Source organism: Candoia aspera, chromosome 4 (genome assembly GCF_035149785.1).
Source record: "Candoia aspera isolate rCanAsp1 chromosome 4, rCanAsp1.hap2, whole genome shotgun sequence".
NCBI lineage: Eukaryota > Metazoa > Chordata > Lepidosauria > Squamata > Boidae > Candoia > Candoia aspera.
Window position 1 is genome coordinate 60,059,887 of NC_086156.1, and position 27,190 is coordinate 60,087,076.

General features: G+C 38.1%; 1 protein-coding gene across 6 annotated transcripts in view; it reads right to left on the reverse strand.

Moving 5' to 3' along the window:
• Window positions 1-514: 514 nt before the first annotated feature.
• TNS3 (tensin 3) overlaps window positions 515-27,190 on the reverse strand; it is a 244,295-nt gene continuing 217,619 nt past the window's right edge. For all 6 annotated transcript variants that reach the window (XM_063304224.1, XM_063304223.1, XM_063304226.1 and 3 more), the window contains 11 exons: window positions 23,491-23,662; window positions 17,435-18,054; window positions 17,113-17,199; window positions 13,997-14,128; window positions 12,217-12,312; window positions 9,485-9,562; window positions 8,770-8,847; window positions 7,305-7,473; window positions 5,721-5,789; window positions 5,568-5,594; window positions 515-4,465 (listed from right to left, as the gene is read on the reverse strand). In XM_063304224.1, the coding sequence (XP_063160294.1) occupies window positions 4,321-4,465; window positions 5,568-5,594; window positions 5,721-5,789; window positions 7,305-7,473; window positions 8,770-8,847; window positions 9,485-9,562; window positions 12,217-12,312; window positions 13,997-14,128; window positions 17,113-17,199; window positions 17,435-18,054; window positions 23,491-23,662 (1,673 nt within the window). In that variant the 3' untranslated portion in view covers window positions 515-4,320. The remainder of the gene's footprint in view (window positions 4,466-5,567; window positions 5,595-5,720; window positions 5,790-7,304; window positions 7,474-8,769; window positions 8,848-9,484; window positions 9,563-12,216; window positions 12,313-13,996; window positions 14,129-17,112; window positions 17,200-17,434; window positions 18,055-23,490; window positions 23,663-27,190) is intronic.

The following is a 27,190-nucleotide window of genomic DNA, read 5'->3' on the forward strand; positions in this document are numbered from 1 at the left end:
GATAGACAGACAGACAGTATGTAGAACTGCTAAGTTTATAACTAAGGCAGCAGTCATAAGAACCCAATACATTGAACAAATTGGGGTATCCTGTAAGGAAGATTCATACTTCTGATTACTGATTCCTTATATAATTGCATATGTATAGTATTACTGTATTTTCTCTTTATCTATTTTCTTTTTGGAATTAGACAATGTATTGTATGTATTGTATTCAATTTTATTTTATTGATAAGGTCAAAGGACTAATCAATTAATAAACTACTACTACATGTATTTCTCCCCAAACTAGAATATTAGCTAGATTTCACATTATACAGCTTTTGGGAAAAGTATTGTCTCTTATGAGCAATTTTAAAGCATCATGTGGTATTAAAACCACCAGACTAGTGTTGTCATCAGGGTTGTCAATCAAAATACTTGCGATACCTGCAGCCATTGTATAAACAACCCCTTTCGGCCCCCTTCCCATTTTTCCAGTCAGTGCCCACTAAAAACAAACCATAAATCTCAGTTTGTAGAAACAGATTTATAAAATTCAGTAATTTTATTAAAATCTGAATAGAGGATATACTTCAAAAAGCAGAGATTATTATAGAATGTTCTTTACATATTGGATACATGTTTATACAAATCTTGAGAGAAAAGTCATATAAGGAAAAAACCCTGTTTTGATACTGTTGAATAACCAGGAACCACTGTCCTATGAAAATATGTGCAATCTAGAAGACAAAGCTTGCCCATTCTCATCACAACCGCCTTCCAATGAATAGGGAGCAGTGCAGCAGCTAAGCCATGCAAAAGGGACTGATGGTTTTTAGCCTGCAGATGGTGGTGATACTGCAGACAAGGCTGGATAATTTTTCTCAGCCTGATAGATGCACTAGAGCTTTCTGCTCTGGCAAAGGGCTAGCAGGAGAGGGCCCAGCCTTGCATTTTCGGACCTGTTTGCTTTTTCAAAAAGGAGGTAAGGGAGGTGGCTTAAGACTTGCATTTTGTTCCCTAAATCCTACCAGAAGGGGGAAAAAACCTGGCCTGATATTTTTTGGGGGGACGTTAGAGTTTATTAAAAGGTCTGCTGGGCACCTGAAGCCTCTCTATGCATCAGTGGCCTTTCAAGCATATGGCCCAGGCATGTGCTCCTGCTGTAGGTTTACAGTAGCAGATTCAATAGAGAGGGGACTATGAGCATGACTAAAAATGTGGCAGCTTGTTAACATTACTCATGAGAATGAATTTTAACTTCCATTAATTCCATTCATGTGAAAATATATTTGGACATTATTCTACATGTGTTGTACTTTCAATAATGTGTAGTGTGCAATTTATATGTAGAAGAGACCTTGAGTAAGATGCAGATCAAACACATTTGTCAAATTCTGAACTATTTCCATATTCCCCAGTGTTGTTCCTGTCCTGATTTCAAGCAGCTGGTATTACCAGTTGCTCAGTGGCACAAATATTTGAATATTGGACACTGTCCAAATAAGAGCATACAGTATCTGTGAAATTTGGACAATGAAAGTCCATTTTCACATATTAACCTACCCATAGGGAAGAACACCTGGACTCAATAAGGAAGTATCAATCTTCCAGTAATAATTTTAAAGAAAATGTTTTTTTAGGGGGGGAGAGAATGTGATACTATTTGGTTCATTTATTGGTAGCAGGTTCTGATGTTCATGGTATTTACTAAAATGATCATTAAGTGTGGTCCAAGATACCTGTTTCCAGTTATGCCCAACAACTATCCAAGGACAACCTGTAGATTACAAACTAGTTGACATTGAATCTACAGTATAGTTTCACAAATTCCATATTTATGCAGCAGTAGGGGTAGCAAACAGATTTAGCCTCTGTAGAGCCCAACCACATTTTTATTCTGGTCTGATCAGAGTCAATACAATTAATCAGCAGATTAAACAGACACTTGATAAATCATGTGTGAATGACTATATATTTGGGTATATGTTTATGTGACTCATATAATAAAACTAGGCACAAATATTTTCCATAAAAATTGTTGGCACAGAAACTGGATATGACTTATTGCATTTTCTTCAGGGGAAGCAGAAATTCTCCAACTATCTCTGAAAGCCAAGATTCCCCCATAGAAGTGACAATAGCACTACTACTAAAAATCCCTTGGGATTTAATGGAAACAGAGGAAGCCAGAAGAGCTGAAAACTGATGAAGAAATGACTGAATAACAAAAGGTAGTACATTCACCCAAGGCCCTCTGCCACTTGGGGATGCAAATAAATGCTACCTATGAAATTACACCTAAATTCTCTGCATGAAGTTTTTCCTATTAAATTAAATGAGAACTGGGTAAAAAATGCAGTTTCTCTCCCCAGAAGTAGTGCATGAGTGTGTGTGTGGGGGGGGAGAGAAAGAGAGAGATTATTTTTTTTCTTACAAATATAATTGTAATTCTGCAATCTAATATTTGCACCCAGTTTCATTAGAACCAGTGGAAATGTTACATTGATGTTCAAACTGCCCTTGTTTTGGGTATCTTTTTTTTCACTTGTTGGTATGGATAGATTGTATCACTGTGGTACAATCAGGTGGGATATATGTATACCATCAGCAATTGTGCAAATACACATTCACATATGGAATCACAACCATTACAAATTAAGTTCTGATATCATTGGGTTATGTACAACCTATATGCTCTATAAGCAGATTATAAAAATCACCACAATGTATACATAAATATAGCAATATTCTGTTCTGGAATATTTGGTCACATGATGTATTAGATTGGGTATGTCAGTCTCAAAATATGGGTAAGTGCACCAAAAATTAGATTTCTCTTCCCCTCCCCATTTTAAAATTTACTTCAGATTTTTTAAAATAAAAACTTTTTAAAATATTAGTAGAAATTGGATTTCAAAATAAAACTATGAATTTTTTGTTGTTTCCTGAATATAAAAAATAATGAAAAGTTTTGTTCTATGAAAGGAAGCTTGGCTATTTTTAAAGCCAGGATATGAAACACCGCCTCCTCCCATCAGGCATGAATAAGATTTTATGTAAAGTGGTCTGGCAGAAATATCCCCATTCATTTGGAGCATACATGTGTTTTCTGTGTAAGTCCTATCAAAACAAATAGTGCTTGTGTGACAGATGCCTTCTACATACAGAATCAGAACATCTATTTAACAGACCCCAATCTGTTTTACACTATAAATAATTTGACACAAGCTAATATATAATATATATATTATAAATTATACAAACTGTTCTCATGTGCTTCCCACTCACTTATATACTGCAATCATTAAGGGCATTACTTTTCTTGCTAAAATTCTTCATAAAACTTTCTGAATCACATTATCCCCTTTTAAATATTCCCCTCATTTCCCATTCATCTTTCAACATATTAACATCTAACCTTTCTTACAATATATGCACTAAGCAAACCTCCTCTTTCTCTCTCTCTTTACACCATCCAAAATAGACTTGCACCGATCTCCTACAAACATACACTTTTCCATTATAATCTTGAGGTCCACCACTCTAATATTAAAATGGAGAGAAGAAGCCCTAGCTTGTTTGCTGGGGCCAGAGCAACAGTCAATGCAAAAACAAATGTCTACCCAAGTGGGCACTTCCGAAAGAGGATCATTGCACAGGGGAAGAAGAATTTTATATAACTGCTCAGAATGCACCAACTGTTCACTACAAATGTACCCAGAACAGTGGCTTCTGACTTCTGACCCTACTCAAGGGAACAAAAAACATTTTAAAAGTGCCCCAAAGTGGGAATTTGCAAGGGAGAACAATTAGGAGGACAGGCAGTGCACTCTCTTTTCACCTAATAAATCTGCAAGTCTGTAAATCTACCCCCCACCCCATCCCCCAATCCCACTCCTGCATTACAGCTGAGAGACCCATGAGATTTTCTCATGCAGACTTCTGCTCTTGTGACCATACATGACTTTCTAGCAAAGATTACACATAAAAGCAACATGCCTGATCAAACAGGTGAAGGCCCACTTTCCCACATGCCGCTCCATCACAATGAAGGTAAAAATCAGAAAAGTTCATTTCAATTTTCCCAACTTCAATGCTTTAGATTTTCCAAATATTTGTTCAGAAATGGGTATTCAGGATCTTGCAAGCTTCCACTTATTTGCTTAACTGTAGTTTGATGTCAAAATGCTTAAATGGTCAGGTGATATCCCTTAAGTATAAAAGGCACCCTTTATATCCTGAATGGCTGCTGGAGGAGCTTCTGGGTGCCATGTAGCCTTCATCTGAAGATGCTTCCTCCCTGCAAGGTCAACACAGCAGTAACACAGGAGGCCTTCAGATCTTCTTCGCAGAACCTATCATGACTTTTGACACAAAGTTTACAATGGCACTGGCAGGCTGTTCTGGATCGTGCTCGGCAAACAGGTGGCAGACGTTATCAGTCGCACTGCCTTGTTTCCTTGCAACAAAGCCAAATACTCTGCAGAAAACAAAAATAAAAAAAATGTAAAGATGATGCAGGAAGTACTCATTAAACAAGGTCAAAACTTTCTGCTGGACAGCAGTTTCCAGACTGTATTCTAAGAGTATCTTGGAGTTTACCAGAGTTTCAACAGGAAGAGCAATGATGAACAAGCTACTCTGAGAAGCAGTTCATCCACCACTACCAATCTTTCCCTGAGCTGCATTGGCTGTAGGAACGCGCACTTAAAATGAACTTTCAATTCATACAAAACAAAGCTGAGGCCTCATTTTAAGGCAGCCCTTGTGAGAAATTATAGAAACACTGCATTAAACCTGATGGGAGACTTAACACACATCTTTTGTACTTTTTTCTGACTTAAAAACATGAACGCTCTGCAATCTGGGAATGTTAATTAAATTTAATCTTATTTTGTCTGGCCTGGCCACATCCTGGCCCACTACTTAAGGCCTAGACTAGGAAAAAAAAAGTTGTGTACCCCTGCTCTGACAGCTTTCTTATACTTAACGTCAAAGGAATTCTGAATACATGCTTGCCTGCCTCCTCTCTTCCCATACTACATGCCTGAACATTTCTATCTTTACACTGGCGTGCCATGTCTATACTACTATCCATTGGTGGTAAGTGTGAACAAATTGCTTAATATTTGAATGCTAAGTTAAATGAAACGAGGGCAGAGTCTAGTGCTGAGGCATGTTTGTATGCCAGTTCCACTGCCCTACTAAGAGATTTAGATAAAATTTTGCACAGTGTAGCTAGAAGGATCATATATGATATTTGTGATCACTCCACAGAGCAACTTGTTATGCTCTCCAAATCTTATTCCCTTTCACGATTCTTTTAGAAGGTTCCTGAACTGGACTCCTATCCAGTGCTACCAAAAGACTCCTGGATTTCATACGTACATATACACATACACACATGTTAATGTGTGCATATATAAACATAAACAACATGGTTATAACTGTCAAAAGTAAACATGAAAGCTTGAACACTCTTTTCTGCAATTTTTATTGGTCCTAACAAAGGTATTGCCCATCTAAAGTTGAAGGGGAACACATATTATCCATAAGAATCCTAAGAATTCTTAGCTACTTACTTTGCTGAAGGACCGTCTTTAATCCATCTTGTTATATAAAACAAACGAGTGGGAAGAAATAAAAGAATAATATTTTTGTTAGAGTGTTTTTTTTTTGGTAGCTTTACATACAGCATGCAAACAATGAGTTGAGAAAACATTAATCATCCTTACTTTCTGTCCTGTGGATCCAAAGCACAAAAAATAACAGTATTGACTGGATAATGCCTTCTGAAAAAAAGCCTGAAAGGAAGGGGAAGAAAAATAAAATAGACTTTAGACATAAAACAAAATAGACTTTAGACATAAATTTATGACTGGAGTTTCTAGACTGTGTTTCAGGCCCTTTATGTTGCACTGGGGAGAGGAAATTCAGACATTTCTCTTTTCCCACAGTATTATTATTATTTTTTTAAAAAGCAACAAACAGTGGGAATTGTGACCAGGGCTGCAGCACACAGGGAAATTAAGGGGTTTTTCACTGAAAATTCCCAGTGCAACGGTTTGTCTGACATGAGAAGAGCTAACAAGAACAGCTGCTGTTCAGTGCCAAACTGCAGGTTCGTGATCTTCTCATTATACGAATTGCAACCTTTCTAGATTGCGTTGGTAGGGCTATAAGCAAACAGACACATATTAGCATCTTGGTGACAATTAGTCCTTTTATCCAGCAATCTTTCATAATGAATCCTGTTATTGCTTTTATTTATTGTCCTTATCTCACAAGATACTGCAAAACTAAAATGCGCATTTCATTCAATAATAAGTATCGGAAATTGTTCTAGCTGAAAAAGGTAACGTAACAAAAAACGCTCTGAGAAGTTTGATTAGCGATAAATGTATTCAAATTTATAAGCAGTATTTAAATGCATTAGATTCACAATGTTTCTCCTAAGAGATTACCTTTGTACAAATGTCATTCTGGACAGAAATATTGATTATGTATCAATACATAATCAATATTTCTGTCCAGAATGACACGTATGTTAAGACCATAAGCCTGTTTATTTCTCTTTTGTCCCTATTTTTCTAATTAACTCTGCCTTTTTTTTTAACTTGTGCCAGCTATTGTGCTCCAAATCCCTTTTGGCCCAGCTGTTGGACAAAGCACTCTGATGTTGGTATCTACCCTAAGGGGTGAGCAGGTGCAGGCACTGGGACAAGTCTGGGCCACCTGTTGCACAGGCTAGAAAGCTTCCTTCAAGCTAAAACTGAATGGCCATCCAGCAGCCTTGTGCTCAGAAAACTACATTGTTCAGAAGCAGTAATGAAGGGAAGCAGGGTGCCCATTGAAGGACTAGTAGTCCTACCATCAATAGTACAGCAACGATAGTGGAGGAGGAAAAAATTATCCTGAGGATCCACACTTCTGGGTTATCAAGAATAGAGGAGGCAGAGGCACCAAAACTACCCAGTACACCTGCCAATGTCCACTTATTATAGTACTGGTGAAGAACACACTGAGCTGAGCAAAAGGCTTGAAGATAGAGGTAGCACCATCTAGGATCATTCTGAAGTGGTCGCAGTCTGTGTGCACGCAACAGCACTTTCACAAAGTGCTTTTTCTAAATGCAAAACTGCACACCACCATGTAAGCGTCTGAATTTCTTTGCAAGTATAATTAAATGCACATTATTATAAATGTACACTGAAATGGCTTAGGAAGACAGAAATCTACTGATTTTATTAAACAAACACACACACAAACACAAAAAACAAGCCTATAACAGTGGATAGAATATTGCTTCCTGCACTTACTTTCTCTGATTGTCTGTCAATGTGATACCTTGTGCAGATACTTTGAAATGGACTACTGTTGAGGTGGGAGGAGGCTCTTGCGCTAATGTGAAGGTCAGGGCCTTCTGCACTGCTTGATGACCTGTTAGAGACTCCATTTCGACAGAATTCAGGTAGCAAACATTGCAAGCTGTGACAAAGTAAAAGCAAATGAGGGACAAGGCTATAAATATAATCACTTGACCCTGATTTAAAAATTGATGGTGAAGGGGGGGGGGGAGGAAGGGGAAGGGAGGGATTTTTCCCAGTTTTTTTTAATGAAAGTTTTGAGAAAAAGTGAAATACATGCAATATTCATTTTTATATCACCTTTTTAAAATCTAAGTTTACTTTGCTATTATATAGAACATAAAATACTATATTAAAATGTATATATGTATATGTTTAGTCATACAAGCATTCTTTATGTATATTAATTAAATATGAAAGTAAAATTTAGACAATAACTGCATTTACTAATTGAATTCACTTTAAAATATTTATTACAAATGGATCTGTAAGCTATATAATTTTAATGACACGAAGAAATTATAGACAGCCAGTCTGGTGTAGTGGTGAAGGCATCAGGCTAGAAGCTGGGAGACTGAGTTCTAGTCCTGCCTTAGGCACAAGGCCAGCAGGATAACCTTGGGCCAGTCACTCTCTCTCAGCCCTAGAATAGAGGCAATGGCAAACCTTGCCAAGAAAACTGCAGGGACTTGTCCAAGCACACTCCAAGAATCGAACACAATGATTAAATTAAAAAAAGAAAGAACTTGTAACTCTCAGTCCTAGGAAACAGGCAATGGCAAAGCACTTCTGAAATTTTGCCAAGAAAACTGCAGGGACTAGTCCAGGCAGTTGCCAGGAGTCAACACTGACTTGAAAGCACACACACACACACAGGAAAAAAAGAGAGAAAGAAATTATAAAATTGGAAGAATTTTATAATTCTTCCAATTTGAAAATTAAGTTATAGACAGAGGAGGTTATCAGCATAATACTAAGTTATATACTTTAGCCTTAGGCTGTGTCCCCATTTGCATCTAATAATCAGATGAATATGCCTTAGCAATGTCTTTTTTCTGTTGTTACTCTATAATGTCACCTTTATTTTGTCACCTTTATTTTGCTCACAACAAAGTATTCAACAGTTCCAATGTTAAAGTGGTGTTTTCCTACCTAAGCCAGCAATCTCCAACAGTTTCAAGGTATGCAAATTTTGACACACTATGCTACTCTCAGGTGTCCATGGGGGCTACTTATTGGCCACTGCAAGAGGGTGCAGGAATGCTCATCCTCTCCAGACCTGGTCACTCTCTTCCAGGACCATTCTATTTGGTGGCCATGAACCCTGAATGAGCTAATAACTCAGCCAACTCAACTCTAATGCACATGAAAAATATTTCTGATGTCAGCATTAAAAGATTAGGACCTACTTACTGACCTGCCCCTTGTTTCAGAAGCTCTGCAGCTGAATTTGCAGCTGTTTGTGTGGAGGCTTCAGAAATCTCTTCCAGAGGGTCTACAAACAGAAATTAGTACAGATGTTTTCAAAATGACTTGGATTGAGAAGTCACCTTGAGTAAATTTATTGGATGAAAGAATTTGCCATCAGATCAAGCATTCCTTATGCTGTATGTAACAGTAGTGAGGGAGTACTGAACATGGTGTAATGAGAGTTAAGTGGTTTAAAATCCCAATTATTTCTACGTGTTAAGCTCATAACTTGGTATACTTGGCATCAATGAAGTTTATTTTCTAATCTATGTGCTTCCTGTCACTTACATCAATCATTGTACCATCCTCTTGCTTCCTGCATAACAGCTGTTGGTGTTGACTTTTTTAAATCTATTGGATGTTTTTAATAGTTACAGTGATGCTATAATTTTATTGTGTTCTACATCACCGGGGGGAGGAGGTGGAAAAAAATCTACTTAAATAAATTAAAATAAATAATAATAACTACCATGTGCCAAAATGGTCTTGTTTTCCAATTTATTTGATTGATCATCAAATATGGAATGAGGAATTACATTGTTAAAAACCACCTTTACACTGAAATCCATACTCTTATTAAATACCACAACCGTTGCTGATTCATTGTTAGCTATAATGAAGCTGTTCTGAAAGTGTATTTGCAGCATGTTTAACAGGAATACCTCGGTCCGGGATGAGTAGCTTGCAAGGCAATGCCAGCGGGGTGATGGAATGTTGATACACCAAAGCCGTCAAACTTCCTGTAATCACAAAAAACAATACACAAAGTCAATTGTTTTATTGTGTAAAAGATTACATGCTGTTTATGTAAGTCGCATATACATTTTTAACTCTTATATTCTTCAGCTAATGTAATTACAGTGTTCTGGGCTACCCATTCGAAGGACAGATAGGCCAAACAAGAGAGTAACACATACAGAACCGCTCAAGATATGCCTTCCCATTCATGTGGATGAGATTGGGAGAAATTGCATTATTTAATAATCTCCCTGTGCAAAGAACTAATTACAGAGCGAGACTGCACCTAACCGCTGAGCTGTCGATCGGAAGGTCGGCGGTTCGAAACCGCGTGGCGGGGTGAGCTCCCGTTGTTAATCCCAGCTCCTGCACACCAAGCAGTTCGAAAACATGCAAATGTGAGTAGATTAATTGGTACCGCTTCGGCGGGAAGGTAACGGCGTTCCGTGAGTCATGCTGGCCACATGACCCGGAAGTGTCCTATGGACAACGCCGGCTCCAAGGCTTAGAAACGGAGATGAGCACCGCCCCCTAGAGTCGGACTCGACTGGACTTTACGTCAAGGGAAACCTTTACCTTTACTATATGGGTACAATATTTTTGTCTTACAGAGCATTTCTTTCACTGAGAGGGGGTTGAAATTACACTACCTCATCTTTTGTCCAAACAATACAGGCAAGCTCTCATATCCAGCTGGTTCTGCTTCACATTTCTTTGCTTCACATATTTATTTCCATCTTAAATAATTTGTCTATAGGTTTATATTTGTGTAAGACTTCTGTATTTGGAGAGTTACCCATCATTAGATGGTGGCTACAGAAACATTCAGTCAAGAGATGAAAAACCCACAGATACTGATCTTTTACTTTATCTTTGAAAGATAATTGCTATAACCTTAAAGGGGCAATTCTCCATGCTGTCAGTATAACAGCAATGTGGATAAGAGCAAGAAATATGGGAACGTTATATATGGAAAGCCATGTCAGTCTATGGTAGCAAACAATCAGAAAGCATCTGGCAGCACCTTTCCAACTAACAAATTTTATTAAAAGGTGTAAGTTTTTGTGAGTTGCAGCTCATTTAAATTGCAGCTCATTTCCACAAAGTGGTTAGTCTGATGTACAGTAGAATTTAAATTGGGATAAGGTGGGGAGGGGAAGGCAGGTAGGTTATGGAAATGCAGCTTGCACAGGAGATACGTTACAAGTGCCTCATCAATTAACAACTATATTATGTTAAAAACCACTGGGTTTGTTGAGACCTTTTGGGATTGCCTGAAATTTTCTGATGTATGTGAGTTCAGTGATCTCACACAATGATGCTGTTAAAATCACAGAATGTCCTAGGAGGCTGGAATGTTCTTACGTCTGCTCTGATACTATTTTGTGTACATTCATTCTTTTGTGCAGTTTGTCCTGACTGTCCTACGTAGAAACTAGATGGTCATTGCTGGCACATTATGGCACCTATCATATTAGAGCAGTGTTTCTCAGTCTTGGCAACTGTGTGATCTTGGATTTCAACTCCCAGAATTCCCCAATCAATATGGCTTTTGCTAAGAATTCTGGGAGTTGAATTCTACATGTCTCAAGTTTGGGAAATGCTGCATTAGAGGAAGAACATGTGAAAGTGCCTCTAAGCTTGTATGTGTACTTTTTGGGGTCTGTGATGGTAATGTTGGTGTAGATGTGAAGGTAAAATAGATCTGGTTTGTGCATGGTCTGGTTCTATCATCACTATCCTGTTTCTTGTTTTGTTGGGTGCTTGTCTGTGTGCAAGTATGGGCCTGCACTCACCACCTGAGTAGGTGCAGTGTCGTTGTTTATTATATTATTGTCTGCTTATAATAAATCTATTATCACACTTTCAATCAATAATAAAAGTATACAATACTGCAGTCAAAATTTATCATGTCCATCAGTACTTCAATATTTTCTTTTAATTTTGCCTCCTCTTGATTTGTATGGATTTTTTGTTTTACAAGAGATTACACACATGGCCACCTAGGCTCTTCCAGAGCAGGTAGTCACATTAAACTGAATAAATAAAATTAATTAAATGGTGCCGCTAACTCAACCACCACAAAGTAACATAGGATGCATCAACCAACAGGGCAAACAGGAGAGGAAAAAATCTCGAGCATTTTGAATTATATAACTACATTTTGGAATGCAGGAAAAAATTGATATTGTATACTTATAGATTTGTTTAAAAAATGAAGCAAACTAAAACAAAGCAAAGCAAAAACCATCTACTAATCATAACCTTTTACTCCCTTTCAGGAAGTGTTTTTTCCTTCCAATAGGACTCTGCTTTTATAAGGCTGTGGGAGCTTCCCTGGAACAGCTGTGGGAGGTGAATGTATAGGGTAAATGAAACAGACAAGATGTCAGAAAAATGAACAAAAGCATAACGAGAGAAGCAAAATCTTAAGCTGTTAGTCAAAAGCCATCATTCATTTATTATGTGACAAGTACTTGCCATGTTTTATGACTATTCCCTGGGGCAGTTTCTCAACTTTAGCAACTTTAAGGTGCATGGACTTCAACTCCCAGTATTCCCAGAGTTGAAATCCACACACCTTAAAATTGCTAAGGTTGAGAAACACCACCCTAAAGCAATAGATGCGAATAACATTGACAGAAAGAATGCTTACCAAAATATGGCTCATTGGGACATCCTTTCAATCTCACTCCTTTGTGGGTGCATTCAATCAGAAAATGTCTCACAAGTTCATTGGAAATATCTCCAGCTGTGGCATACAACAATGGTAAATAATGACAGAAAATGTATTCTTATGAAGTACAAGCATTACAGTTCAAGTGTATTCAGTTAATTGAGTACTGGTGTTATACAAGATGAGGGCTAGAATAAAATGCAGATTTCCAAGGGTTTGTACAATGGCTCCATGGTAGCTTAAAATGTAGCTACATTCATAAGTTTAAAGTTAGGCCTGTATGTAAATAAATCTAAATGGCACCTTAGAGTTGTAGTTTTTTTGAGTTACTTTACTGCCATCTTGTGATTGTTCAGATATTTGCAGTTCAGCTATGGTAGACCTAATAGAAGTAAAATGGGTAGCTTAGAAATATTGACTTATATTTTGATGCCTGAAATTTGTTTGACAGTATCTACCAAAGCTTGGCTCAGAGGTTCCCTTTTTTTTTTTGCATTTTTGTTTGGGATAAGGTATCCCACTTGGCCAAGGCTGATGGAAACACTGGAAATGAAAGTTGCAATTAACGCTGTTGGCATGCCTCTGTAAATAACCAAATAACAGAGAGACATTCCGCTGATCACATTAACTAGGTAAGCAATGTGCAATTCTGTTAAGAACCACCGTTCTGCCAAGCAAACAAGCATGGGAAAACTTTGAACTGGTCAATCCATAGTCCCAGTATGAAAAATAATTTGTGTAATAGATTTAATTAACAACCAAGTAACTCTAAACTTCTTTACACTGTGCCTCTTTCTCTTGACTATGCTATAATCAGCCTATACTGATAGCAAATTTGAAGCACTAATTTGAAAATTTATAATTGTCCTCAAGTCCAAGCACTACATATCCAGTCTTGGTTAAGCAAATACCAGATACTGCATTTCTTCCTTGAAATCACTGCACATTTGACTCCAGAATCCAAATTATCCCAAGTTGTCCTGATTTCTCATGACACTGCTTAACACTGCTTAGCACAATTATTTTATTCTAGCATGAAACCTTATTTCCTGAGGCAGATACCTTGCTTCCTTCCTTGATCTGTTTGATTGTCGCATATCCTCAATCCTCATTTTTTATTATTATTTTCTTTAGAAGTGCTTTATCCCTGATAGCTCATCTAATGAACCCAGTAACTGGATCCAGACATAGTACATTTGGGCTGGCTGCAGGTTTTATGTGCCCTGGGTGCTTTATTTACACAACTGGAAGAAAGTACACTTTCTGTATGTGTTTTTGCACACTTAGATAAATATTTTCAAGTAAGAGAGCCACTTTGTGTAGTGGTTAAGGCATCAGGCTAGAAACAGGGAGACATTGAGTTCTAGCCCTGCCTTAGGCACAAAGCCTAAGGTGACCTTCCGCCAGTCACTCTCTCAGCCCTAGGAAGGAGGCAATGGCAAATGACTCCCCCCCCCCAAAAAAAAACCTTGCTAAGAAAATTGCAGGGACTAGTCCAGGCAGTTGCCAGAAGTTAAAAACGGACTTGAAGGCACACACACATACCTATAACAAATGTTTTCTTTTTGTTTTGTTTTTATCTGGAACAAAAGTAACCTGGATTAGGTCTTGCATCTTATATAGTGGTGCTTAAAAGTTTGTGAACCCTTTTGAATTTTCAGTATTTCTGCATTAATACGACCTAAAACATGACCTGTTCTCCACACAAGCCCTAAAATTAGATAAATTTCCCCAACCTCTTTGGGGGCAGAGGAGTTACCTTTCTTGTTTAACTGCAACACTGAAGGAGGAGGTGTAGCAACCTTCATGGCCAGACCATAGGCTCCTCTAAAGGAATGGCTGTCACGGACAATGAATGACCCTGCTTCCTTGTCCTTCAGGACAGCAATGGCTGCATGACAATAAGAAAGAGAGGTCAGAAGAGCACTGTCTTTATTCAAAATAAAAAAACCTTGCATTAACAGCTAGGGGAAAAAAGGGGGGGCTGTACAGAATTGTATTTCTTTTCTGTAAGCAAATACAGCCTAGAGGGAAACTGTCATAGGTTGTTTGTGTTAATATAGTCATTATTAGAATGGATTATAAATGTCCTGCTCACCACTAAAAACATACACCAGAAATGGTCCATATTCTTTATCATCAGAAACTACTCTGTTTTTCTGGCAGTACTCTGGGAATCAGAAATATATTTTAATATATTGAAGACTGCCATCTTAAAATGTAAGTATATGTGTAAGGATTGCCTTCCCTAATAGACTCAGACTCACAAGCAGGAACTTAATGATATCTGATTTATTAAAGAATAGTATGCAAATACAGAGAAAGCTGAGAATGAGCAAAAGCGCGCCAAATACAACCTAAAAACCCTCGGCTCAAACGTAATCCCTCCCCTCACCCTGCCATTGCAAACTCCATCCCCCCAGGTGCTGGTAACCGTTTCTGCTGATGTCCTGGGAAAGGAACCTTGAACACACAAGATAACCCAAACAAATTCCAATCCAGCTGCTAACATATAACAATCCCACGAGATGGAATCCTCCTCCCCTCCCAGACGAAACACGCATCAGCCAAATGACATGCGAAACGTTACGATGTAATGGTAACATTGGAACGGTGAACATGACAATATGAATGAGTAGAGAACCAAATAGGTGTAGTGGTTAAAAGCACTGGGCTGGAAACTGGGAGGTGGTAAGTTCTAGTCTGCCTTAGCATGAAGTCAGCTTTGAGCCAGTCACTCTCTCAGGCCTAAGAAGGTGGCAATGGCACATCTGAAAAACTTTGCCAAGAAAACTGCATGGGCATGGTCTGTGTAGTTTTAAAGAGTCAAGACTGATTTGAAGGCACTAAAAATAGTTTTAGTTGATGAAGAAGTAATATATTTAGTACAAATTCTTTCTCCTTTCAGAGATATGTTATTATGTCTGTGGTAATACTAGAGGCAATATTAACATTACACCTTGCTTGAATCACAGTTTACAAATCTGTTTCTAAACCAGTCATAAACATTTCCAGAAAGGAAAGAAAGAGATGACCTGACACTGGAAAAGGAGAAGGAAGAGAGTTACTAGCCAAACAGCATTCTCAATGTAGCCATAGCTAGGATATCAATATCTTAAGAGCACAATGATACCCACATCGTTGAAGACAATAGAAAACTACTTTGTCCACTATAGACTGTAAAGCAATCAGACATCTTTCAAGATCACTGACAACTAGTATCCCATTTTATAACTATGCAATGCCTTGCATAACATTTAAGCTCTAGAAACTAGGACTACTATGCTGCACAAAATCAAATTATGGCTCCTCTATTCCCCAATATTTGCTTTTATATTTATTAAAAAAATAGAGAAAGGGTCTAACCTTTATCTACTACTGCATAATGATTAATGCCAACCTTTCTATTTCCTGAATCAAAAGGAACAAGAAGCTGATAGCTGTGATTCACTGATAATCTTTTACTGCATGGAATCCCAGAAGCCTATTAAAATAGATTTATTCCTGTCAGCAGCCAGTTTACTGAGATCTGTAGAAGGCTGGGCAATCTGAAGGAAGATTTTGCCTACACACAATCTCTTCTTCTCTCACATAATAAAATGTCTTATAGAACGCTGATGAAAATCAATTATACTACATAAAATTCATCTACAAGTTCCCTGATTTTTTTAAAAAAACTTTTTTTCAGACATGATGCTTCTGGCACACTGAAACACAACAGTTATTTGTATTTCAGTGGAAAGGAGCTCTTTCTATGGTTGAGTATAAATAAAAAATATTGTCTTAAGTAAAATTAGTAGAAGCATAGGGTCCAGAACCTAGAAACGAATTGCTATGATTTTGTCTGTATGTAGTATATGGCATTTGGTTTTGGACATACCATCATCATCGCTGTCCAACTCCCAGTATGTGTGGACCGTGTGTAGTAAACATGATGGAAGTTTTAGAAATTATGTCCTACAAATAATGTTTAAAGTAACTGGATATGTGCAGTATGCAGAAGAGAACAGGACTAGAGCCCAGTGGAAACTAAACTAGACTCTGACTGCCAATAGTAAAATGTTTATAAAAATGCAAGAAACTATCTTAAAATATATCAGAGATGCTTCTGCCTATAGTAAATTATGATTGATGATTTGTCAGGAATGTTGTAGTGTAATTGTGCAAGGCACTAGACTATGACCTCCATATTATATTTCATTCTAGGAGCCAGTATGGTGTCCCAGAAGGTGCTGGATTGACACTGGCAAGATCCAGATTCAAATCCACCTTTAGCCATGGAAGCTCACTGGGTGACTGAGCTGGTCACTTTTTCTCAGCCCAACTCATCTCACAGGATTGTTGTGGGGAAAAAATGGGAGTGGGAGTGCTATGGGCACTGCCTTGAGCTCCTGGAAAGAATCAATCAATCAATCAATCAATCATCTATCTATCTATATCTATGTATATCTATCTATCTAATATATAGTTCCAACTAAGTTTTTTAAAAATAACATCATTTCTAGTAGTTGCTTATGTTTGGCCATAATTAAAGGTATAAGAGACCCTGTGAATAACCCAATTGATTCTAAAATACCAGGGGTTGTGGTTTGGCAGGAGAGACTGTTTCAAGAGAATAGTTATATAGTCCCTAAATGTCAACAGGAATGATAATTCTTGAAAAATTAATTGGGAATAACTGCAAATACAAATAAGACTAACACAGATTCCCCTTTTAATAACTAGCATTTAAGCTGTTTGGTTTTGGAAGGGACAGTAATACTTAGCAAAACATGAACATGAATTAAAACTGAAAAGGAACAGTGAATGACAAATATTCATAAATGAACAGAAAGAAGCTAGCTGCATGCTGTGGAAGGTGCTTGAAGAGCATACCTTGTTCTCTTGAAATCTCTGGCTTATACCAGAATTTTGAAGTGTCTTGAACGAAGTTTACAGTCACGTGTTTATCACCCATATTTTCTGTGAGACAAAAAGCAAGATAATTATTTTAAAAAGCACACTGCACACTGAATTGCACTGGAAAGGCACACTGCACGACTGGCTACACATTCAGTGTAAGTATGAGAGGATCCTAACATACATACATGTGAAGGCCTCCTCTATGCATTTTGCATGTGTTCAGATGTACATAGAGAAACACTCACACTAAAAAGTGAGAGGAGCTGTTACCTTCTGGAATGCACCCAGAACATACCTGACAACGGTGGTGGGTTTGCAACCTTAGAGAAATCTGGAAGAACATTTGGAAATGGGATGCTGATAGTGCTTCCACTATGTGGGCTGGAGAAACCACTTGAAGAAGGCGAGGCAGAGCCAAAAGAACGTTCTCCCTCAGAGATCCTCTTCTTCTCAGGAAGAGGGGGTTGTGGGTACATTTGCAGTCCCTGGTTTTGCTGATTTGGACTGTTCTGACTGTTATATCCAGAAGACGATGCAAGACAGCTATGCGGCAAGAAACTACTGTCCACCATAGATTTCATTACTTTGGGAGACCCATCAGCATTTGCCATAAAAGAAAGTTGCTTTTCTTCCACTAACTGGCTATTGTTGGCAACAGCCCCACCATAATTGTGAAAAGTTTGGATGCTACCACTAGCTGTAAGGTCCTGTGGCGGCCCAGTTGTTGTATTCTCCAGATTGTTCAATGACCCAGGCTGGAGTCCTTTTGTCTGGAAGTGTGAATCACGTTGCACAGGAGCAGAAAGATCTGGGGACATGAGGTAAGCTCCTATATTACTGTTGCTCATTTCTGAAAACTGGGGCATCAAGGAGGACTGAGAAATGTTTTGATGCCAGATATGTTCATCTCCAGGCCTGTATGAAAAAAGCAGGGAAAAAAGGTTAAATCCTGTCTAAAGGATAGTATAAAACATTTCAATATGCAGAATTTAAGAAGTGAAGAGAATGACCGACTGAAGAATGACATAGTTTGCAATGGTTTTCATATGCTCAGTTAAAAGACAGGTTTAATATGAATAAAAAGATAATTAGAATTGAAAAACATAAAATGGAATTTGAAATTGAATTATGTACAAATGATAAACATGTAACAGCAAAAATGGATAAACTTCTGTTAAAATTTGAAACATAAGAAGAACAAGTTAAAGATTGCATGACAAAACGGGCTATTAACTCGGGATATAATATACAGATGGACACTTGGGAGAGAATGTGGTTGACTGGTAATAAATTCACAGAGTGTCATAAGTTAAGGAGAAAACTTTATAAAATGATGTATCACTGGTATATGACACCAGAGAAATTATCAAAAATGAACAAAGGTATTTCAAACCAGTGTTGGAAATGTGAAAAATATGAAGGGACGTTTTATCATGCATGGCGGACTTGTGAGAAAGCTAAGAAATTTTGGATACAAATTCATACAAAGATACAAAGGATTTTAAAGATAAATATTGTAAAGAAACCAGAATGCTTTTATTGGGACTTATGCTTAACAATGGAATAATAATGAAATTCTCACAGTGGAGGAATGGATTGTGAAAAATGTCAGAATTTGCTGAGATGGCAAAGCTGACTTGTCTGGTCAGAGGAAAAAAACTCTTTTGAAAGACTGGAAACCTTATAGGAACTTTTTGTTAAGAGAAGAAAAAGATGATGATTTATGGGTTTAAGGATTAAAAAAAGATGTGGATCAAGTGAGAGGCTGAAGGGATTTGTATAACATCTAAGACGGAGGAGAGATTATAAGATTGCAATTATCTGTTGAAGAGGTCAAAAACTTTAGTTTTTCTTTTTTTCTTTCATTTTCTTTAGATTTGTCTTTACTTTATGTAAAATTCTTAATAAATATTAATAAAAAAAATCAATATGCAGTCCTGCTTTAATTCGGATGTCAGAGCATTTCATGATAGCAAATCTAAATCCAGCTACTGGGAATACACACAACAGTGAGCTGCATCTAATTCAAGGTTCCTGCATAAAATACAACTTGCAACGTATTTTACAAGTTTAGCTATATGTTGAAAAATGCAGTGTAAATCCAAGCTTTCCACTGTAAAGAAGATTCTATGTTTAATCATAATCAAGTCAAAAAAATCACAGCAGGGCTAGACAAGATTTCTCCTGGAAACCCTCAGATGCTTCTGTTAATCAAAATAGACAATAGTTATATGGGTAAGTCTGATTCAGGATAAGGTATTTTCATTCAAGTGTATCCTATACTTCGAAATATGCTTCCCCTATAAATAAACTACCCTTAGCATTTAATGTTCACCTTATCTTCGTGCTTCTATTTTAATAATGTTATGACTGCAATGACTTCAGCAAAGGATCGTTACCTTGTCATGGTGCTGGAGCTTGAGCACCTCAATGATGCCATGAGCTAAACCGTGAAGGGCCACTCAAGACGGGAAGATCATGACAGAGAGGTCAGACTAAATGCAATCCCTGGGGAAGGTAATGGCAACCCACCCCAGTATTCTTGCTGTGAAAATTAATGGATCAGTACAACCAGAGATATGTCGGTATACCATGTGAAGATGAGACCCCCAGGTCGGAAGATGGTCAAAATGCTACTGGGGAGGAACAGAGGATGAGTTCAACTAGCCCCAGATGTGATGACACAGCTAGCTCAAAGCCAAAAGGACGGCTAGTGGCCAACGGTGCTGGTGGTGAACGGCGAATCCGATGTTCTAAGGATCAACACACCACTGGAACCTGGAATGTAAGATCTATGAGCCAGGGCAAATTGGATGTGGTTATTGGTGAGAGGTCAAGATTAAAGATAGACATTTTGGGCATCAGTGAACTGAAATGGACTGGAATGGGCCACTTCACATCAAATGACCACCAGATCTACTGCTGTGGACAAGAGGACCACAGAAGAAATGGAGTAGCCTTCATAATTAATAGTCAAGTGGCTAAAGCAGTGCTTGGATACAATCCAAAAAATGACATAATGATCTCAATTCGAATTCAGGGCAAGCCATCTAACATCACAGTGATCCAAATATATGCCCCAACCACAGATGCTGAAGAAGCTGAAGTAGAGCAGTTCTATGAGGATCTGCAGCACCTACTGGACAACACGCCTAAAAGAGATGTTGTTCTCATCACAGGAAACTGGAATGCTAAGGTGGGCAGTCAAATGACACCTGGAATTACAGGTAAGCATGGCCTGGGAGAACAAAACGAAGCAGGACATAGGCTGATAGAATTTTGCCAAGACAACTCACTTAGCATAACAAACACTCTCTTCCAACAACCTAAGAGACGGCTTTATACATGGACTTCACCAGATGGACAACACCGAAATCAGATTGACTACATCCTTTGCAGCCAAGGGTGGTGGACATCTATACAGTTGGTAAAAACAAGACCTGGAGCTGACTGTAGTTCCGATCACGAACTTCTTATTGCACAATTTAGGATCAGACTAAAGAGATTAGGGAAGACCCACAGATCAGCTAGATATGAGCTCACTAATATTCCTAAGGAATATGCAGTGGAGGTGAAGAATAGATTTAAGGGACTGGACTTAATAGATAGGGTCCCGGAAGAACTATGGACAGAAGTTCGCAACATTGTTCAGGAGGCAGCAACAAAATACATCCCAAAGAAAGAGAAAACCAAGAAGGCAAAATGGCTGTCTGCTGAGACACTAGAAGTAGCCCAAGAAAGAAGGAAAGCAAAAGGCAACAGTGATAGGGGGAGATATGCCCAATTGAATGCAAAATTCCAGAGGTTAGCCAGAAGAGATAATGAATTATTTTTAAACAAGCAATGCGCAGAAGTGGAAGAAGACAATAGAATAGGAGGGACAAGAGACCTCTTCCAGAAAATTAGAAACGTCGGAGGTAAATTCCAGGCCAAAATGGGTATGATCAAAAACAAAGATGGCAAGGACCTAACAGAAGAAGAAGAGATCAAGAAAAGGTGGCAAGAATATACAGAAGACCTGTATAGGAAGGATAACAATATTGGGGATAGCTTTGATGGTGTGGTCAGTGAGCTAGAGCAAGACATCCTGAAGAGTGAGGTTGAATGGGCCTTAAGAAGCATTGCTAATAACAAGGCAGCAGGAGACAACGGCATCCCAACTGAACTGTTCAAAATCTTGCAAGATGATGCTGTCAAGGTAATGCATGCTATATGCCAGCAAATTTGGAAAACACAAGAATGGCCATCAGATTGGAAAAAATCAACTTATATCCCCATACCAAAAAAGGGAAACACTAAAGAATGTTCAAACTATCGAACAGTGGCACTCATTTCACATGCCAGTAAGGTAATGCTCAAGATCCTGCAAGGTAGACTTCAGCAACTCATGGAGCGAGAAATGCCAGATGTACAAGCTGGGTTTAGAAAAGGCAGAGGAACTAGGGACCAAATTGCCAATATCCGCTGGATAATGGAAAAAGCCAGGGAGTTTCAGAAAAACATCTATTTCTGTTTTATTGACTATTCTAAAGCCGTTGACTGTGTGGACCATAACAAATTGTGGCAAGTTCTTAGTGGTATGGGGATACCAAGTCATCTTGTCTGCCTCCTGAAGAATCTGTATAACAACCAAGTAGCAACAGTAAGAACAGACCACGGAACAACGGACTGGTTTAAGATTGGGAAAGGAGTACGGCAGGGCTGTATACTCTCACCCTACCTATTCAACTTGTACGCAGAACACATCATGCAACATGCTGGGCTTGAGGAATCCAAGGCTGGAGTTAAAATCGCTGGAAGAAACATTAACAATCTCAGATATGCAGATGATACCACTTTGATGGCTGAAAGCGAAGAGGAACTGAGGAGCCTTATGATGAAGGTGAAAGAAGAAAGTGCAAAAGCTGGCTTGCAGCTGAACCTCAAAAAAACCAAGATTATGGCAACCAGCTTGATTGATAACTGGCAAATAGAGGGAGAAAATGTAGAAGCAGTGAAAGTCTTTGTATTTCTAGGTGCGAAGATTACTGCAGATGCTGACTGCAGTCAGGAAATCAGAAGATGCTTAATTACTTGGGAGAAGAGCAATGCCAAATCTCGATAAAATAGTTAAGAGCAGAGACATCACACTGACAACAAAGGTCCACATAGTTAAAGCAATCGTGTTTCCCATAGTGACATATGGCTGCGAGAGCTGGACCATAAGGAAGGCTGAGCGAAGGAAGATCAATGCTTTTGAACTGTGGTGTTGGAGGAAAATTCTGAGAGTGCCTTGGACTGCAAGAAGATCAAACCAGTCCATCCTCTAGGAAATAAAGCCGGACTGCTCACTTGAGGGAATATTAAAGGCAACACTGAAATACTTTGGCTACATAATGAGAAGACAGGACACCCTGGAGAAGATGCTGATGCTAGGGAGAGTGGAAGGCGAAAGGAAGAGGGGCCAACCAAGGGCAAGATGGTTGGATGATATTCTAGAGGTGACGGACTCGTCCGTGGGGGAGCTGGGGGTGTTGACGACCGACAGGAAGCTCTGGCGTGGGCTGGTCCATGAAGTCACGAAGAGTCGGAAGCGACTAAACGAATGAACAACAACATGACTGCAATAGTATTATTTTATTTGCAACCACTGTTTTAGCATGTGTATTTCTGATAATGCAAATAGGGTGACATCTTATGTCACCGTTATATTCTTATTTTTGTTAAGAACATAAAAGTAAGCATTTGCTAAACAACAATAGAGCAAGCATAATATATAGAAGAGAATGTTGAACTAGGATTGGGAAAGAATAGATTCAAATGCTTACTGCTCAGTAAAACTGGGCAATTCGTAGGATAGATAACATGATAACAGAGGGGTTGTACGCTACCTTGATGTCACTAGAAGAAACAACGTAAATAAATTGTTCTCCTAGTATTAACTCTCATACGGTATCGGAGTCAACCAACAATTATTTTGTTCCTGAGGAAAAGGACAAAATGGGGCTATCTATTTTTTGTTTTGAAGCCCCCAAAACTAGTAATTGAATTTTATTTTAGTTCTGAAGAATCAGATTGGATATTAGAGCAAAGGCCATCATGCTAGTACAGGAAAAGACATGATATATTCAAATCAGTTCTCTGGCATTACTCTATCCATCCATCCATCCACATTTCTCCTCAATCTTCAGGATCTGCTATCTAAAATGTCTACCTCACTTTATAATGGTAGCAGCAGCCTTGAAGGTCCCATAATCCAAAAATTTTAAGGGATTTTTTTCCTGGAAGAATTCCTAGAGCAGCTTCTGATTTTCTTCTCCACTCAAGAAATACTATGTTGGAAATTTAAGGAAGAAGTAGAATTTTAATTACCTCTCTTCTCTTGGAGCAGAAGTATTATTTGAAACTGAAAATGTAGCTGTAAAAGGCTTCTGGTGAGAAGGAACTGCTTCTATGTCAGCCTGCAACAAGGATGGATTTGGGCTTCTTGAACTGTCAGACATCACAATGGGGTGATTAAGGCCTTCTATGTAACCTCGGGGTTCTGCAAAAATGAAATAAAGAATATTTTTGTTAAGACAAAAATTCACATCAAGGCACTGTGGGGAGATGAGAAAATCAGGGGTGCAACTGCAAGTCCACTCTCAGCTCAACACACTTACAGTGCTGTTAACACAGAAGCCTAAATGGATAACTCATAAAGGCTCCTTATACAAAATACTTTCTTTCTGTATATTGCAAATATTGACAGTGGATTATAAGAATAAACCTCTTCTCTAAGCATTTGGTTTTACACAAAATGAACATCTAAACTATACCAGCGTTCTGATGCTTTACAACAGAAGTCAGCAATCTATGGCCCACAGGCCGGATGTGGCCCACCACCTGAAATCATCAAGCCCATAGCCCCAAAAGGAAACACATCCTCCTGGCCTGTGGGAAAGAGGGAGAGAGCAATTATCCATTCACCTCTCCCTGTGAGTGAGTGCTGCCTCTGGCCTCTGTGCAGAAGAAGGTTGCCTGCCCTTGCTTTACAATCAGCAAACATACCTACCCATCACATTAGCTATTCCTGTTTTGGTTAAATTGTGTTATGCAAAGTTCAGAAAAGGAGTCTGAAATAGTAAGCCAAAGAAATTAAAGGTATGAAATTCAAAAGGTAAAAGAAACATAGCTTTATTTTGCCCCAACATCATCCACTATACCTCTCCATATCTTTCTCTCTGGCACTCTATCCTTACTTCCACCACTTCCATGCACTGTTTTCTTATGCTGACTTTTGTTATTTAAACCTCTCTCTTTTTCAGGATCTCATCAATTCCATCCACCCATGCCCCATTCACTCTTCCCTTGTATATCTGTTTTGCAATTCAGCCCTAATTCACTCTCTCTATATGTTCAAACCATCTCAATGTATTGCTCTGATAGTGATCATTCATGTTTGTATTCAGTTCTCACCCATCCATTCTTGACCCTATCCTCCTATTTGTTTTACCATGCAAACTTTTAAAGTAATTGATTCCCAGTGCACTGAATTTACTTTTATATTTTTCCTGACAAATTTTTGTATTTTTTAAATAATCATAAGTTCCTTGAAACAGATCACATAGTAACCACTACCTTTCTATAAGCATTTGCACATACTAAAATTTCTTCATCCTTTTTCCCATCTTTAGTAAACATTCTACCAACATACACAAATTCATCTACTTACTCTAGTTTTCACCATTTATACATACAGTTTGCAAGTTTAGTCTTCAATGCATTGATTTTCAGATCCATACTCCTTGTTACTTACTATCTAACGTCTATAAATCATTCAGGTTCTCAGCCAACAACACATACACACATATATACAGTTACATAGTTACATTTCCAACCAATGCACCTTTAATGTCACCCCAAGCATTCACATACTTTTTCATCAGCCACAGCCACTCAAAAAGCACTTTTTCTTGACCTCATTTTTTTTTTGCAGAAATCATTCTATCATATGCATTTCTTTTTCTTATCAATAGTCTCTTTTGCTTCCAAGCATCTTTTATCATAATGCCTACTAGTGAAACTTTGCATAATTCTGTTTCAAAAAAACTTCTACATCCTCTTTCCTTATATCTACCTTCCCTCTATACTGTTAGGAAATTAACCTATCTTCTCATAATTGTTCACATAGTAATTCTATTTTCACTCTTCTTCCTTCCTTCCTTTCCTTTCCTTTTTTCTTCCATGTCCATTTTTCCAAGATCTGCTCTTAATACTAAGAATGACCTATCTCACATCCAGAATTTGTTATTGCTCTTCACTCTCATCATCCTTCACTAATTCTCTCAACCATTCATCTAAACACCCACCTGCCACCATCCCTATCTTGATCTTTTGACCCCTTTACTGCTGCTGAGGGCCTTGCCTTTTCCCTGAGGTCTCCCCAAACAGAAAACCTTTGGTGGAATGCATGTATTCTGGCCCTGTGCCTGGGCCAGACCTGCAAGCTTTGATCTGCCCACAGATCACCCAATACTGGCTGACCTGTACACCCAATGGTCTGTGGATGGAATGTTTTGCACTGCCCTAATATTTTTACTAAGTTAGAGAATGTGTAGACCGCACCATCAGCCTCCACCATTTGTATGCCACTTATTGTTAGCATTCCCTTTTATTAATAAGGACAATATTGGTAATTTTTGGCACATTTTGGCCGGTGCCACGAATAAGTTCAAACAGTTCCATGCAAGCTATGCTAGATGCTAAGCTAGGTCTTATCTAGATGCTGTTAAGCTATTATATTGTTGCCTGAATTTCACCAAGTAGAAGTATATGCAAAGTACTGACACATACTTGGATCAGTTTACAATCTACAATTGTACTGGTAAGTACAATTCTTACTGTACTTACCAGTAAGAAATTCATAGCCTAAATTTAAGAGTATTCCCTCCTCCCCCTTCCAAGATAAATTATTTGAGGAAAAACATACCTTCTTTTTGGGCAAATACAGTATGTTGCAGTTTGAAACACTATACATAACACTTTGAATAGTAGTTTTAACAATTGTAAATTATCAAAGTAAAAGAGCAGATATACTATTAGAGCTATTAGTGAGTTAGACTGTTATTTGCATTATTCTATCCCCCAGTTCTGTAGGAGGTAAATCAATGGAGGATTAGTAATAAATACTAAGCATAGGTTGTTGTAATACTCCAAACAATAATCATATCTACTATCTCACAGCAAGTCTCCAAATGAAGGCACCCTATACACTAATCCTATTAGCTTGTAGAATCTCGCTATCTCTTGCCAATAGTCCCATTTTTACCTTTTACAAAAATGCATACAAATCTAAATTACAACAACGTAAATAACAAAGATGTATTTACAGCTTCTACCCTTTTTCTGACCTTTACGCTGCCATTCAAAATATTCCTGAATGGTCTTTTATCAAAAAGCAATCGTCTAACAATTCATTTTCACTGCTAAACCTCACCAAAATATTCCAGATTCTTTTATCAAGCCCAAGATTGCTTAATCCCAAAGCAGTAGTTCTGTTCTTGGAAATCCGATAGCAAAATTCTTAACAATCCAAACATCTGCCTATATACATAGATATGCGACTATCTGTCCTCCCCTAGAATAATAATGCATCATTTATCTTGTGAAAAAGCAAAGAACAGTAAGATGGCTTGGTTATTTGAAGACCTGGTCTGAGCAGTAATAGTTTCAGCTTAAGCACCAGCCGTATAACCTGTAAAATGGAGAAGGTTGTAGGAAAATTATTTATATTTATTTATATTTCAAATTTAGTCACCACCTATCTCACTCAAAGAGTGACTCTAAAGAATTATACATATCTGCTGGAAGTTACTGAAAGGGGTCTGCAAAACCCTTTGAAACCTACACGAAGATTTGTACTGCACAGTAAGTTATTTTGTTCAGCCTTGGTGAAAATGACATGCTAAGTTAATATGCAGTGTACAGAAGTTCTGGGATTTATTTACTAAGTTAAATGAGAGTATGGTGGCCTGACTTGTAAAAGAAGGAATTATACTTTCTACCAAGCCCATCAATGCAGAAAAATGGA